This window comes from Ranitomeya imitator, chromosome 3, assembly GCF_032444005.1.
Source record: "Ranitomeya imitator isolate aRanImi1 chromosome 3, aRanImi1.pri, whole genome shotgun sequence".
Taxonomy (NCBI): Eukaryota; Metazoa; Chordata; class Amphibia; order Anura; family Dendrobatidae; genus Ranitomeya; species Ranitomeya imitator.
In genome coordinates this window covers 675,958,043-675,975,432 of record NC_091284.1, presented here as the reverse complement: position 1 = coordinate 675,975,432, position 17,390 = coordinate 675,958,043, and the positions used below count along the sequence as shown (strand labels likewise).

General features: G+C 42.3%; 1 protein-coding gene across 1 annotated transcript in view; it reads right to left on the bottom strand.

The window, feature by feature from the left end:
- The window catches only part of KCNH3 (potassium voltage-gated channel subfamily H member 3), a 140,453-nt gene that overhangs the window by 72,722 nt on the left and 50,341 nt on the right, over window positions 1-17,390 (bottom strand). Inside the window, exon 10 of the mRNA XM_069758366.1 lies at window positions 11,471-11,670. Coding sequence (XP_069614467.1) covers window positions 11,471-11,670 — 200 coding nt within the window. The remainder of the gene's footprint in view (window positions 1-11,470; window positions 11,671-17,390) is intronic.

Genomic DNA, 17,390 nt, shown 5'->3' with positions numbered 1-17,390 from the left:
ACCATGTTTCACTGTTGGGATTGTATTGGGCAGGTGATGAGCAGTGCCTGGTTTTCTCCACACATACCGCTTGGAATTATCACCAAAAAGGTCTATATTTGTCTCATCAAACCAAAGAATCTTATTTCTCTTAGTCTGGGAGTCCTTCATGTGTTTTTTAGAAAACTGTATGCGGGCTTGCATATGTCTTGCACTGAGCAGAGGCTTCTGTCTGGCCACTCTGCCATAAAGGCCCGACTGGTGGAGGACTGCAGTGATAGTTGACTTTGTGTAACTTTCTCCCATCTCCCTACTACATCTCTGGAGCTCAGCCACAGTGATCTTGGAGTTCTTCTTTACCTTTTCTCACCAAGGCTCTTCTCCCATGATAGCTCAGTTTGGCTGGACAGCCAGGTCTAGGAATACCTCTGGTGGTCTCATACTTCTTCCATTTAAGGATTATGGAGGCCACTGTGCTCTTAGGAACCTTGACTACTGCAAAAATTCTTTTGTAACCTTGGCCAGATCTGTGCCTTGCCACAATTCTGTCTCTGAGCTCCTTGGCCAGTTCCTTTGACCTCATGATTCTCATTTGGTCTGACATGCACTGTGAGCTGTGAGGTCTTAACCCCTTAAGCCCCGAGGGTGGTTTGCACGTTAATGACCGGGCCAATTTTTACAATTCTGACCACTGTCCCTTTATGAGGTTATAACTCTGGAACGCTTCAACGGATCTTGGCGATTCTGACACTGTTTTCTCGTGATGTATTGTACTTCATGTTAGTGGTAAAATTTATTCGATATAACTTGCTTTATTTGAGAAAAAAATGGAAATTTGGCAAAAATTTTGAAAATTTCGCAATTTTCCAACTTTGAATTTTTATACCCTTAAATCACAGAGATATGTCATGCAAAATACTTAATAAGTAACATTTCCCACATGTCTACTTTACATCAGCACAATTTTGGAATCAAAATTTTTTTTTATTAGGGAGTTATAAGGGTTAAAAGTTGACCAGCAATTTCTCATTTTTACAACACCATTTTTTTTAGGGACCACATCTCATTTGAAGTCATTTTGAGGGGTCTATATGATAGAAAATACCCAAGTGTGACACCATTCTAAAAATTGCAACCCTCAAGGTGCTCAAAACCACATTCAAGAAGTTTATTAACCCTTCAGGTGTTTTACAGGAATTTTTGGAATGTTTAAATAAAAATGAACATTTAACTTTTTTTCACACAAAATTTATTTCAGCTCCAATTTGTTTTATTTTACCAAGGGTATCAGGAGAAAATGGACCCCAAAAGTTGTTGTACAATTTGTCCTGAGTACATTGATACCCCATATGTGGGGATAAACCACTGTTTGGGCGCATGGCAGAGCTCGGAAGGAAAGGAGCGCCATTTGACTTTTCAATGCAAAATTGACTGGAATTGAGATGGGACGCCATGTTGCGTTTGGAGAGCCCCTGATGTGCCTAAACATTGAAACCCCCCACAAGTGACACCATTTTGGAAAGTAGACCCCTTAAGAAACTTATCTAGATGTGTGGTGAGCACTTTAACCCACCAAGTGCTTCATAGAAGTTTATAATGCAGAGCCGTAAAAATAAAAAATCATATTTTTTCACAAAAATGATCTTCTTGCCCCCAATTTTTTATTTTCCCAAGGGTAAGAGAAGAAATTAGATGACAAAAGTTGTTGTGCAATTTGTCCTGAGTACATTGATACCCCATATGTGGGTGTAAACCATTGTTTGGGCGCATGGCAGAGCTCGGAAGGGAAGGAGCACCATTTGACTTTTCAATGCAAAATTGACTGGAATTGAGATGGGACGCCTTGTTGCGTTTGGAGAGCCCCTGATGTGCCTAAACATTGAAACCACCCACAAGTGACACCATTTTGGAAAGTAGACCCCCTAAGGAACTTATCTAGATGTGTTTTGAGAGCTTTGAGCCCCCAAGTGTTTCACTACAGTTTATAACGCAGAGCCATGAAAATAAAAATTCTTTTTTTTTTTCACAAAAATGATTTTTTAGTCCCCAGTTTTGTATTTTTACAAGGGTAACAGGATAAATTGGACCGCGAAAGTTGTTGTCCAATTTGTCCTGAGTACGCTGATACCCCATATGTGGGGGGGAAGCACTGTTTGGGCGCATGGCAGAGCTCGGAAGGGAAGGAGCGCCATTTGGAATACAGACTTAGATGGATTGGTCTGCAGGCATCACGTTGCATTTTCAGAGCCTCTGATGTACCCAAACAGTAGAAACCCCCCACAAGTGACCCCATATTGGAAACTAGACCCCCCAAGGAACTTATCTAGATGTGTTGTGAGAACTTTGAACCCCCAAGTGTTTCACTGCAGTTTACAACGCAGAGCCGCGAAAATAAAAAAATCTTATTTTTCCCACAAAAATGATTTTTAGCCCCCCACATTTTTATTTTCCCAAGGATAACAAGAGAACTTGGACCCCAAAAGTTGTTGTCCAATTTGTCCTGAGTACGCTGATACCCCATATGTTGGGGTAAACCCCTGTTTGGGCGCACCGGAGAGCTCGGAAGGGAAGGAGCACTGTTTTACTTTTTCAACGCAGAATTGGCTGGAATTGAGATCGGACGCCATGTCGCATTTGGAGAGCCCCTGATGTGCCTAAACAGTGTAAACCCTCCAATTATAACTGAAACCCTAATCCAACAACACCCCTAACCCTAATCCTAACGGTAACCCTAACCACACTCCTAACCCTGACACACCCCTAATTCTAATCCCAACCCTAATCCCAACCGTAAATATAATCCAAACCCTAACCCTAACTTTAGCCCCAACCCTAACCCTAACTTTAGCCCCAACCCTAACCCTAACTTTAGCCCCAACCCTAACCCAAACTTTAGCCCCAACCCTAACCCTAACTTTAGCTCCAACCCTAACCCCAACCCTAACCCTAGCCCCAACTCTAGTCCTAACCCTAGCCCCAACCCTAGCCCCAACCCTAGCCCTAACCCCAACCCTAGCCCTAACCCTAGCCCTAACCCTAACCCTGATGGGAAAATGTAAATAAATACATTTTTTTAATTTTATTATTTTTCCCTAACTAAGGGGGTGATGAAGGGGGGTTTGATTTACTTTTATAGCGGGTTTTTTATATCGGATTTTTATGATTGGCAGCTGTCACACACTAAAAGACGCTTTTTTTATAGCAAAAAAGTTTTTGCATCTCCACATTTTGAGACCTATAATTTTTCCATATTTTGGTCCACAGAGTCATCTGAGGTCTTGTTTTTTGCGGGACGAGTTGATGTTTTTATTGGTAACATTTTTGGACATGTGACATTTTTTGATCACTTTTTATTCCGATTTTTGTGAGGCAGAATGACCAAAAACCAGCTATTCATGAATTTCTTTTGGGGGAGGCGTTTATACCGTTCTGCGTTTGGTAAAATTGATAAAGCAGTTTTATTCTTCGGGTCAGTACGATTACAGCGATACCTCATTTATATAATTTTTTTAATGTTTTGGCGCTTTTATACGATAAAAGCTATTTTATAGAAAAAATAATTATTTTGGCAACGCTTTATTCTCAGGACTATAACTTTTTTATTTTTTTGCTTATTATGCTTTGTGGCAGCTCGTTTTTTGCGGGACAAGATGATGTTTTCAGCGGTACCATGGTTATTTATATCTGTCTTTTTGATCGCGTGTTATTCCACTTTTTGTTCGGCAGTATGATAATAAAGCGTTATTTTTTGGCTCGTTTTTTTTTTTCTTACGGTGTTCACTGAAGGGGTTAACTAGTGGGACAGTTTTATAGGTTGGGTCGTTACGGACGCGGCAATACTAAATATGTGTACTTTTATTGTTTTGTTTTTTTTTTTTAGATAAAGAAATGTATTTATGGGAATAATATTTTTTTTTAAATTTATTTATTTAGTAATTTTTTTTTTAAACTTTTTTACTTTGTCCCAGGGGTGGACATCACAGATCGCCAATCTCACAGTTTGCATAGCACTCTGTGAGATCGGCGATGTCACTCATCGCTGCAGGATTACAGAGCTGCAGCTGCAGCCTGCTCCTGACCCAGAAGTACTCCCTACAGGACCCGGATGCAGCCCTGCGGCCATTTTGGATCCGGGGACTGCAGGGAGAAGATTCTCGGTACAAGGTGAGCACATCACCTTGTACCGATCGTCTCAGGGAAGCACGCAGGGAGCCCCCTCCCTGCGCAATGCTTCCCTGTACCGCCGGCACATCGCGATCATGTTTGATCGCGGTGTGCCGGGGGTTAATGTGCCGGATAGGCAGCTGACACCCGGCCGCGATCGGCCGCGCTCCCCCCATGAACGCGGCCGATCGCGTATGACGTACTATACCCGTCGGTGGGAATTAAAGCCCACCCCACCTTGACAGGATAGTACGTCATATGGGATTAAGGGGTTAAATAGACAGGTCTGTACCTTTCCAAATCAAGTCCTATCAGTTTAATTAAATACAGCTGGACTAGAATGAAGGAGAAGAACCATCTCAAGGAGGAGCACAAGGAAATGGACAACGTGAATTAAATATGTGTATCTGAGCAAAGGGTCTGAATATTTATGACATTTCTACATTTCTGTTTTCTTCAGTCAAGATGGGGTGCAGAGTGTACATTAATGATAAAAAAAATGAACTTTTTTGAATTTACCAAATGGCTGCAATGAAACAAAGAGTGAAACATTTAAAGGGGTCTGACTACTATCTTACCCATGGTATATAAGATGTATAGGTTTTTTTTTATTAAAGTGGTGAAAAAAAAATCCAAAGTTTGTAAGTAAAAAAAAAATGTTACCATGTTCCAAGACTTACAGTGTTTCCATTTTTTGTGATCTGGGGCTGGGTGAGGACTTATTTTTTGCGCCGAGTTTACATTTTTAATGATACGATTTTGGGATAGATACGATGTTTTGATGTGACATCCATGTTTATGTGTGTGTCGTCCGTGTTCACAATCCATGAGAAACATACCGGAATAGAATGCAAAATAGAAATGAAAGATGTTTAAGTTGTGCAAAAATACAGATTGATATTAGGTAGATTGATTACTGTGAGATACCGGTATTCTAGGAACGTGTGAAGGGGCCTCAGCTGCAGTCGAAATCTCACTGGTATCACATCGTGCATAGTGGTAAGCGACACATTCTCATATTCTTGGGAGGGAAGGGTAAAATGAATTCCTCCTGAACGTTGGCTAAAGCTTCACTCACACTTAGGGTATGCGCACACGTTGCGGACTCTCTACTGATCCGCAGCGTTTTTTGCAGTGCAGAAACGCTGCAGATCCGCAATTGATTTACAGTACAATGTAAATCAATGAGAAAAAAAAATGCTGTGCACACTTTATGGAAAATCCGCTGCGGAAACGCTGCGGTTTAAAAGAATGTCACTTTTTTGTGAATCTGCAGCGTTTTTGCACCCATTCCATTATAGAAAACTGCAGGGGTAAAAAACGCAGCAAATCCGCAAGAAAACCGCAGCAAAAATGCACAAAAAGCGCTGCGAAACTGCACAAAAAACGCGACAAATCCGCAGGTGCGTTTTCTGCCAGGAGAGGCAGAATCCGCACCAGAAATTCCTAAGCCTAATCTGCAATGTGTGCACATAGCCTCAGGGTTCATACTCATTTGTGAGAAAAACAGACGAGTGATATCCGATAAAAAATCGGATTGCATTCTGACCAATGTTTTCAATGGGTTACATCTCATCTGCGATTTTTTTTTTCTCAGCTGAAATCGGACTGAGAAAAAAATCGCAGCATGCTGCGATTTGCTGCGTATCTCGGATGAGACTCGCCAATGCAAGTCAATGGGTGCGAGAAAAAAAAAATCGCACGACATACGGACCATCCGTATGCCTGCCGTTTTTTACACATACCTTACCATTCTGTGGCATAGAACACTGTAAATGGTCATGTAAATGATTGTAGAAAAATAGTAGCAGAGAAAAAAAAACGCATTACATACACATATACGGATGCTATGTGAGAAAATTCGCATTGTACTCGCATGACACTCGTCCGTTTTTTTTCTCTCAAATGGGTATGAGCCCTAACGTACAGATCAGTCCCACCCAGGAAAGTGGGAGGAGTTTTTCTCACTTGTCATCCATGTGTTATCCGTGTACGGTCCGTACGCTCTCTGTTTTTTACTCAGCAGCTATTAATCTTTTGCAGAACCATTTATAGATTCTTATGCTACAGAACTGTAATGTATCCGTAAAAATTGGAAGCCATACTGATGGGGCGTATGGCATGCGATTTTTTTTTTTTTCTTGCACTGTCAGATTTCGGAGTGAAATCACATCATGCTACAAATTTTTTTATCATGCCGAATACAGCCGAAAAAAATTATGCAGATCTGCACTTCCTCATTGCAGTTCTTGTTTCATAATTCTGGGGAGTCTGTTTTCAAAAAATAGAAATAGCTTTGAATGTATATTCTTCCAGTTTTCTTTTTTCTTTCTTTTTTTTCTTTTAGGGGAAATTTGGCAAAAGGTTTTTGTTCTGTAATCTGAGAGCAGCATGATATAGGGGTAGAAGCCATGATTCCAGCGATGTATCACTTACTGCTTTGGTTGCTGAAGTTTTGATAAAATCACAGTTTTTTCTGCTGCAAATCTAGAAGTTCTCTGAATGCAAAACTCTTTATAACCCCGCCCACACCACTGATTGGCTGCGTTCTGTGACACTGTACAAAGGCAGAAAGTTACTAATCAGTGGTGGGGGTGCGGTTACACAGAGCAGGAGGACTACATAACAGGAGACGCCTAGTCCTCTACTGATAATCTCCTGCTGATAAAACACTGATTTTATTGAAACTACAACAAGCAGGCCAGTGAGTTACACATTGCTGGAACCAGGGTCTCTGCCCCTACATCATGTTGTTCGCATATAAACCCCTCTGTGACCTTAGACGTACTATCCCGTCGAGGTGCCCTGGGCTTATCTGACTCTGGACGGGATAGTACGTCATAGCCGATCGGCCGCGCTCACGGGGGGAGCGCGGCCGATCGCGGCCGGGTGTCAGCTGCTTATCGCAGCTGACATCCGGCACTATGTGCCAGGAGCGGTCACGGACCGCCCCCGGCACATTAACCCCTGGCACACCGCGATCAAAGATGATCGCGATGTGCCGGCGGTGCAGGGAAGCACCGCGCAGGGAGGGGGCTCCCTGCGGGCTTCCCTGAGACCCCCGGAGCAACGCGATGTGATCGCGTTGCTGCGAGGGTCTCACCTCCCTCCCTGCTCCCTCCAGCCCCGGATCCAAGATGGCCGCGGATCCGGGTCCTGCAGGGAGGGAGGTGGCTTCACAGAGCCTGCTCAGAGCAGGCACTGTGAAGCCTGCAGCGCTGCATGTCAGATCAGTGATCTGACAGAGTGCTGTGCAAACTGTCAGATCACTGATCTGTGATGTCCCCCCCTGGGACAAAGTAAAAAAGTAAAAAAAAAATTTTCCAAATGTGTAAAAAAAATATAAAAAAAATATTTCAAAATAATGAAAAAAAAAAAAAAAATATTATTCCCATCAATACATTTCTTCATCTAAATAAAAAAAAAAAACAATAAAAGTACACATATTTAGTATCGCCGTGTCCGTAACGACCCGACCTATAAAACTGTCCCACTAGTTAACCCCTTCAGTAAACACCGTAAGAAAAAAAAAAAAAAAAACGAGGCAAAAAACAACGCTTTATTATCATACCGCCGAACAAAAAGTGGAATAACACGCGATCAAAAAGACAGATATAAATACCCATGGTACCGCTGAAAGCATCATATTGTCCCGCAAAAAAAGAGCTGCCATACAGCATCATCAGCAAAAAAATAAAAAAGTTATAGTCCTGAGAATAAAGCGATGCAAAAATAATTATTTTTTCTGTAAAATAGTTTTTATCGTATAAAAGCGCCAAACCATAAAATAATGATATAAATGAGGTATCGCTGTAATCGCACTGACCCGAAGAATAAAACTGATTTATCAATTTTACCAAACGCGGAACGGTATAAACGCCTCCCCCAATAGAAATTCATGAATAGCTGGCTTTTGGTCATTCTTCCTCACAAAAATCGGAATAAAAAGCGATCAAAAAATGTCACGTGCCCAAAAATGTTTTCAATAAAAACGTCAACTCGTCCCGCAAAAAACAAGACCTCACATGACTCTGTGGACCAAAATATGGAAAAATTATAGCTCTCAAAATGTGGTATTGCAAAAAATATTTTTTGCAATAAAAAGGGTCTTTCAGTGTGTGACGGCTGCCAATCATAAAAATCAGCTAAAAAACCCGCTATAAAAGTAAATCAAACCCCCCTTCATCACCCCTTTAGTTAGGGAAAAATAAAAAAAAATGTATTTATTTCCATTTTCCCATTAGGGCTAGGGTTAGGGCTAGGGCTAGGGTTAGGGCTAGGGTTAGGGCTAGGGTTAGGGCTAGGGTTAGGGCTAGGGTTAGGGCTAGGGTTAGGGCTAGGGCTAGGGTTAGGGTTAGGGCTAGGGTTAGGGCTATGGTTAGGGCTAGGGTTAGGGCTAGGGTTAGGGCTAGGGTTAGGGCTAGGGTTAGGGCTAGGGTTAGGGTTAGGGCTAGGGTTAGGGCTAGGGTTAGGGTTAGGGTTGGGGCTACAGTTAGGGTTGGGGCTAAAGTTAGGGTTAGGGTTTAGATTACATTTACAGTTGGGAATAGGGTTGGGATTAGGGTTAGGGGTGTGTCAGGGTTAGAGGTGTGGTTAGGGTTACCGTTGGAATTAGGGTTAGGGGTGTGTTTAGATTAGGGTTTCAGTTATAATTGGGGGGTTTCCACTGTTTCGGCACATCAGGGGCTCTCCAAACACGACATGGCGTCCGATCTCAATTCCAGCCAATTCTGCGTTGAAAAAGTAAAACAGTGCTCCTTCCCTTCCGAGCTCTCCTGTGTGCCCAAACAGGAGTTTACCCCAACATATGGGGTATCAGCGTACTCAGGACAAATTGGACAACAACTTTTGTGGACCAATTTCTCCTGTTACCCTTGGGAAAATACAAAACTGGGGGCTAAAAAATAATTTTTGTGGGAAAACAAAAAGATTTTTTATTTTCACGGCTCTGCGTTATAAACTGTAGTGAAACACTTGGGGGTTCAAAGTTCTCACAACACATCTAGATAAGTTCATTGAGGGGTCTAGTTTCCAATATGGGGTCACTTGTGGGGGGTTTCTACTGTTTAGGTACATTAGGGGCTCTGCAAACGCAATGTGACGCCTGCAGACCAATCCATCTAAGTCTGCATTCCAAATGATGCTCCTTCCCTTCCGAGCCCTCCCATGCGCCCAAACGGTGGTTCCCCCCCACATATCGGGTATCAGCGTACTCAGGACAAATTGGACAACAACATTTAGGGTCCAATTTCTCCTGCTAACCTTGGAAAAATACAAAACTGGGGGCTAAAATATAATTTTTGTGGAAAAAAAAATATTTTTAATTTGCATGGCTCTGCGTTATAAACTGTAGTGAAATACTTGGGGGTTCAAAGCTCTCACAACACATCAAGATGAGTTCCTTAGGGGGTCTACTTTCCAAAATGGTGTCACTTGTGGGGGGTTTCTACTGTTTAGGTACATTAGGGGCTCTGCAAACGCAATGTGACGCCTGCAGACCATTCCATCTAAGTCTGCATTCCAAATGGCGCTCCTTCCCTTCCGAGCCCTCCCATGCGCCCAAACGGTGGTTCCCCCCCACATATGGGGTATCAGCGTACTCAGGACAAATTGGACAACAACTTTTGGGGTCCAATTTCTCCTGTTACCCTAGGGAAAATACAAAACTGGGGGCTAAAAAATAATTTTTGTGGGAAAAAAATTTTGTTTTATTTTTATGGCTCTGCATTATAAACTTCTGTGAAGCCCTTGGTGGGTCAAAGTGCTCACCACACATCCAGATAAGTTCCTTAGGGGGTCTACTTTCCAAAATGGTGTCACTTGTGGGGGGTTTCAATGTTTAGGCACATCAGTGGCTCTCCAAACGCAACATGGCGTCCCATCTCAATTTCTGTCAATTTTGCATTGAAAAGTCAAACTGCGCTCCTTCCCTTCCGAGCTCTCCCATGCGCCCAAACAGTGGTTTACTGCCACATGTGGGGTATCAGCGTACTCAGGACAAATTGGACAACAACTTTTGAGGTCCAATTTCTTCTCTTACCCTTGGAAAAATAAAAAATTGGGGGCAAAAATATAATTTTTGTGAAAAAATATGATTTTTTATTTTTACGGTTCTGCATTATAAACTTCTGTGAAGCACTTGGTGGGTCAAAGTGCTCACCACACATCCAGATAAGTTCCTTAGGGGGTCTACTTTCCAAAATGGTGTCACTTGTGGGGGGTTTCAATGTTTAGGCACATCAGTGGCTCTCCAAACGCAACATGGCGTCCCATCTCAATTCCTGTCAATTTTGCATTGAAAAGTCAAATAGCGCTCCTTCCCTTCCGAGCTCTCCCATGCGCCCAAACAGTGGTTTACTGCCACATATGGGGTATCAGCGTACTCAGGACAAATTGGACAACAACTTTCTGGGTCCAATTTCTCCTGTTACCCTTGGTAAAATAAAACAAATTGGAGCTGAAGTAAATTTTTTGTGTAAAAAAGTTAAATGTTCATTTTTATTTAAACATTCCAAAAATTCCTATTAAACACCTGAAGGGTTAATAAACTTCTTGAATGTGGTTTTGAGCACCTTGAGGGGTGCAGTTTTTAGAATGTTGTCACACTTGGGCATTTTCTATCATATAGACCCCTCAAAATGACTTCAAATGAGACGTGGTCCCTAAAAAAAAATGGTGTTGTAAAAATGAGAAATTGCTGGTCAACTTTTAACCCTTATAACTCCCTAACAAAAAAAAAAATTGGTTCCAAAATTATGCTGATGTAAAGTAGACATGTGGGAAATGTTACTTATTAAGTATTTTGTGTGACATATCTCTGTGATTTAATTGCATAAAAATTCAAAGTTTAAAAATTGCGAAATTTTCAAAATTTTCGCCAAATTTCCGTTTTTTTCACAAATAAACGCAGGTACTATCAAAGAAATTTTACCACTATCATGAAGTACAATATGTCACGAGAAAACAATGTCAGAATCACCAGGATCCGTTGAAGCGTTTCGGAGTTATAACCTCATAAAGGGACAGTGGTCAGAATTGTAAAAATTGGCCTGGTCATTGACGTGCAAACCACCCTTGGGGGTAAAGGGGTTAAATAGCAAAAACCTGTTAAGATTCCCTTTAACTGGTATAAATAATACCTGGAAAACCAGAAAGTAGGCACATATGTCAGCTAATATGAGAAAGATTTATGTATTTGTTTTATTTACTTATATAGGGCCATCTTATCCCACAGCGCTTTATAGACTTTACCATATATATGTATATATATCATTTGTATGTTGGTCCACTAATCACTTTAGCATTTGGAAAGGTAATATTCTCTTACCGCATTGGTATCGATACCATTGTTCATTGCCCATGTTGTCTGGACGTACTCTAACATGCGCTGTTTTAGAGGTTTGGGAATCCCATGAATGCGGATGTAATCCCGTAGATCCCGCGTACGGCTGTGGTACAGGAATCTCCTTGCATAGAGACGCTGGATGATTGCTGTGACATTTCCAAACACCAGAGCGTGCATCAGGGCTGGTGAGAAGAAAAGATTAATTGTGAAAGACAACTGTGAAGTGATGAAGCAAGTAACGAAAGATCCCTTTTTCTGTATCTCTTTATTATTCATTTACATGGTGCCAGCACAAACTTTTTTACTTTGTCAGTAGTAGGATTCTCATATAGTTAGTATTTGTTTATGACTATGGCAAAACACTGAACTGCTGAGAAGAAACCAATCAGACTTGAGAAGAACAAGAAACTTCATAAAGATGGTACCACCAAGTAAAACAGAACGCGTGATCCTATAACTGAAATACATTCATTTAAGTCATATTATTATTATTAAAGGAGTTATCTGGGTCTTTGCTTATTTTTTCCTATGGGGCTCAGATCTTACAGGCAGATAGTTTCTAATTACCTGCCTGACACCTATCTCTGCCGGCTCAGAATCATCACAGACAGCTCCGGCTGGCGATTCTGCTACTTAATTTCCCCTCACGTCAACAGAGCAGCTCTTTTTCTTCCAGTCTGCTCTGCTGACAGGGCATCACTGCCAACATCATACTGATTAACCGCTGGCTCCCTGCAGCTATGCTGTGGGGAGCAGTCTTTCAACCAGCATGACATTGGCAGTCACACCCCATGTGCAGAGTAGAAGAGAAGGAGCTGCTCTGTCTTTTTGATGTCACTGGCCTGTAAGTTCTTAGCCCCATAGGAAAAAGTAACCAATGTCCTGAATAACCCCTTTAAGCATGTAGCAAACATTTTCGGCATTAACACGTAATGAAACATTTACAAGGCCTTGAAAAAGAACTAATAGATTACTAAATGTTACCCATTATGCATACATTGGATACATGCAGCACACATGTCACACTCAAATTGGATACACACAATAGACATAACAATAAAAATGGCGCCGTAGTGCGGTATGTGCTGACGCCACCCAGCTCGGCTTCAGACAGTAGGACGCATCCGCCGTTATATATAAGATGGCTGCAATTTAAATATTTGTGAAGCGACTAAGTGCCCAGATGTTTTTCAAGGTGTCCATGGTGAATTTCTAGCTGAGGACTGTGTGTAGATTTCTATACTACACAGCACAGTATATTAGTTGCTAGATGTATTATTATATCACGATTATTGATTGCTCCTCTGAGCGCTACCACTTCAGAGGAAGCTATTAATACCCAAATTGGGCCATGATCCACCAACCAGCACATGCAGACACATCCGCCCACGCACACGTATGAACATGCCGTCTCCATAGAAATGTCCCACGCTTGTCCCCACACACACAGCTCAGAAATCTGCCCACTTCTGTAAATTTCCAATCAACGAGAATTTAGTAAAAAAAAAAAAAAATAGAAATAATTACAGGTAGTGTAAAGAATCAACAGTGAACATGTCTAACTAATCAGATCTCTAACACGCGCACTCATTTTATGGTAAAAATACATATCGTCTGAATCTGAATATTTTAGCTGCAAGAAGTCTTCCGATCTTCATACAAAGTAAAGACAAGATTTGTGGGTTAAACACCGGTAATAAAATCCACCCACGGAAGTTACAAAGCATCTTGTAATTGAAAAGCGACACGGAAAATATAATGCAGGTATATATAGAAGCCACTATCATAATGTCTGGTAGGATGGATATATAATGTTTGTACAGACATATTTAACAGCGCAATATTTATCTGTATAATTACAATGAGCCCAATTCCCTTCGTCTGTGTACATCTCTACAGTATAGGGTAGTAGACTTATTGCACCTTCCTTCCTTCCCCACACTATGATCTGTTTCCCTTTATATCCAACCCATCAATATGGAATTTTACATAAATTAATATTTATTTATTTAGAACAATCTGCTCTTGTGTTTGGCTGTAGGTTGTTCCTGCCGATACTGGGATCTGTCAAATAAATCTTGTACGTCAGCTGCCAGCCCGGTGAATCACCATGACTAAAATAGTCACAGGTCCATCAAGCTATCAAGTAGTTTGTGGATTAAATATTAGATAGAATCAAAAAAAGGCAGATGCTGCTTGCCCCACACTGAGGGAAAAAGTATTGATCGATTTCAAATATGAAAATACATTTCTGACTTGCCTCCCATCTCCAGTAATCTAAGTGTCCATAACCTGCTATATTATATTTTTATGAAAGGCATCCACGTCCTTCTTGAACTTGTTCAGTGAATTAATCATGACAACATTGTGTCATACAGTTCCTAAGTCTCACTGCTCTTACTGTAGAGAATCCCAGATTGTAATTATGGAGAATCCTGTGCACTAGGCGACAGGGATACCCCTATGTTATCATAGATGATTTTTTTTTGCTGCTTAAACCCTTAACGCAATATTATATGACATATAAGTATATGATTGCATTGGTGATCGCATGTATAGAATCATCGACACCTGAGCTCCTTCCTGATGCAGGCTATACTAAATATCTGTCATCTATCTCTAACAGCCGCGGCCCAAGATGATCTCTGACATCAACATTTAAATGAGATGCACGCCAATGCATGCACTGTCTGTTTAGCCTTTGCTGGTTATTGAAAAGGGGTGATCTCCCCCCCCAAAAAAAAATTACGTAGGGTCCCCACTAATGTTAATAACTTTTCCTCTGATGGTCCCACTCCTGATTTTGGCTTATTTTGGCTGTGTTTCACACAACCGTATTTTTGTCCTAGAACTGTGAACAAAAAAGGACTAAAATGAGTGTAATTCAACTGGATAGTTCAGATGACTTTTTTTCACAGGACAGAATGTCTGCGTGAAAAAAAAATGCAGCAGACACTAGTCTCTTTTGGATTTGAAGGGCACCTTGCCTTTTCAAGTCTATAGGTGCGCAATGAAAAAAATTGGATTGCCTACAGATCAATCGTATAGCATCGCAGTTTTACGAGTACATTGCAATTCCTAATATAGGAGTCTGGTTTTGGTCTTATAAGTTTTGTTCACTGCTGATGGATAAAAACAAATGCCATAAGAATGCCCTACAGATGACAATACAGATGAAAAATTGTCTGTTTTTTATATGTGCGTGTGAACTTAGCCAAATGTTGCAAGGAGCGCCATGTTAATAATCAGCAAAGGCTAAACACAGAGCTGCGGGATGATATTAATAGGCTGGGTAGGGGCCATGGATATTGGCCCCCTCCCTAACTAATAAGCCAGTGTTGATTGGTTGCAGTGATCGCATATCATAATGACATGAAATTCCAAAGACAGCCAGTGAGGAAACCGCTGGAACAGTGTCAAAACCAGAGGTTAGTAGAAGTGGTATTATTTTACTTGGGGCAAACACAGGGATTCAGAAGGGATTGGCAGAGAAGTGGAAAGTGTCAGGCTCCTGCTGCCCATAGTTCAGGCAGCATGAGCCAGGGACTTGCGCATTGCAAATATCAATGTTTTTCTCTGAAATACTGTGGCTCTTAAAAAGTGGCCAAGAATGAGGAGACTGAAAATATTAGTAATTGGGGTGGGTCCCTGCTCACTTCTTCCTGTCACTCTCAGAAGCATTGACAGTTTTCTCCCTATACACACATTGACCTGTCTGTCAGTCACACAGAGCCGTTTAGATAGAAGTTGGCGGAGTCCCACCTCAATCACTAATGGACTTGCTTCTTATCCCAGTTTAAACTATATTTTATCTGAAATTCAGCCGATTAGGACGGGCTTCTGGAAGCATGGAGTGAAGTATCTGCATATTACCTTAGTGATGTGACAGCTAAGATGTAGGCAAGGCTATAATTGCTGCTAACTGAGGATTAATAGATTGAAATGCAGCGCCCCAGAGACCTGGTCGTTGCAGTAATGTCGCTCTGCCACTAAGGGGAGTGATGGTACGTCTGATGGCACTAAAGGGGTTCACCTGACCAGGTATCACAAGCACACATTATACTTCACATTCCGGCCACTAGGGGGAGCAAAAAGTTTTATTTATTAGGCCACTCCTCACACTGGTAAAACTAGGGGTTGGATAGGAAGTTAGAGAGAAGCTGGCTGGGGGTGTTGCAGGGAAGATTCAGAGGGGTCCCTGTCGGGCGTGGGAACCTGGCAGTGACTTAGTGACAAGGACAGATCGTTACAGAGCTGCGCCTGCACTACCTTGCGGCGGCATCTAAAGAAAGGACACGAAGCGAAGGATATTGTGGACAGTGAGAAACGAGATCAAAGCACAAAGGAGAGCCAGTATGAGTCGTGCCCCAAGAATGGAAACATCCTACTGATGCGCGTAGCCGGTGACCGGAACACCGAGGAAGTAACTGACTTTATGCCTTACTTCAAATACCGCAGGACAGTTAATAATAGGTTGGCTGTCTACCATACATCACCTAAGCAGACATAGGGGGCACGCGTGAAGAGGGGCGTCTCTAGGGTCCCAGAATAGCTCCGAGCCTTCCCGTCAAACGGGTGCGCCCTAGCCATAACAAACTTGGGGGACGGAGAATAGAAAGAACGAGAACAGAAGTTGTGAGGACTATCCCGAATGCTCAGCAGGGAAGCACTACAACACACAGGCACTAGTGGTAGGCAACGATTTCCACCTGCAAAGGGAACTCTGGATGTGCCTTCGGACTGGCCGGTCTCAGACAGCCCTGTTGACAGTGCTCTGGATTGAGGATCCTGAAGCCTTCAGTAAAAGGTAAAGAGACTGCAACCCTGTGTCCTCGTTATTGACTGCACCTCACACCATCGCCACCTACACCACTGGGAAGCCCTGGGGACATACTTCACCTGTGGGAAGGTATACCATCTAGCTGCCATCACATCACCCCAGTGGACCCCAAGCAGCGTCGGTCACCCTGACCGAATACCACAGGTGGCGTCACGAAACCTTAGCTGACTTTCATCATCTCTTTTATTGGACGCCCCTTAGCAGGGTCACGGACCGGGTTCAGCCACCGTGACATCCCCAGAACTGAGCCAGAGAGGACCGGTACCGAGTAACCCGTGGCCCTGCGTCTGGGGGCGCTCCAGAAACAAAGTTTGAAAAATTATCTTTTTTTTCTTGCAGAAATTTTTTATTTCAAATTATTATTTTCTTGATTATACAATTTTTTTTAATTAAGTCAACAACCTTTCGGAGAATAAAAGTTCAATGGAATTTTTACATTTTTCAAAGGTTCCAAACTTATCAGTGGTACTGTATATATCTCTTGAGTATATAACCACATTAAAAATGTCAAGGAGACCTGCTGGGCAATCTAACATGCACTTTTGACATTATCATACTTCAGTTATATTCTGTCTTCTAAAGGTACCTTCACACTAAACGATATCGCTAGCGATCCGTGACGTTGCAGCGTCCTCGCTAGCGATATCGTTCAGTTTGACACGCAGCAGCGATCAGAATCCTGCTGTGATGTCGCTAGTCGGGGCTAGAAGGCCAGAACTTTCTTTGGTCGCTGGATCTCCCGCTGACATCGCTGAATCGGCGTGTGTGACACCGATTCAGCGATGTCTTCGCTGGTAACCAGGGTAAACATCGGGTTACTAAGCGCAGGGCCGTGCTTAGTAACCCGATGTTTACCCTGGTTACCATCCTAAAAGTAAAAAAAACAAACGCTTCATACTTACCTTCGGCTGTCTGTCCCTCGGCGCTGTGCTTTCCTGCACTCACTGTGAGCATAGCGGCCAGAAAGCAGAGCGGTGACGTCACCGCTCTGCTTTCCGGCCGCTGTGCTCACAGCCAGTACAGAGAAGCACAGCGCCGGGGACAGACAGCGGAAGGTAAGTA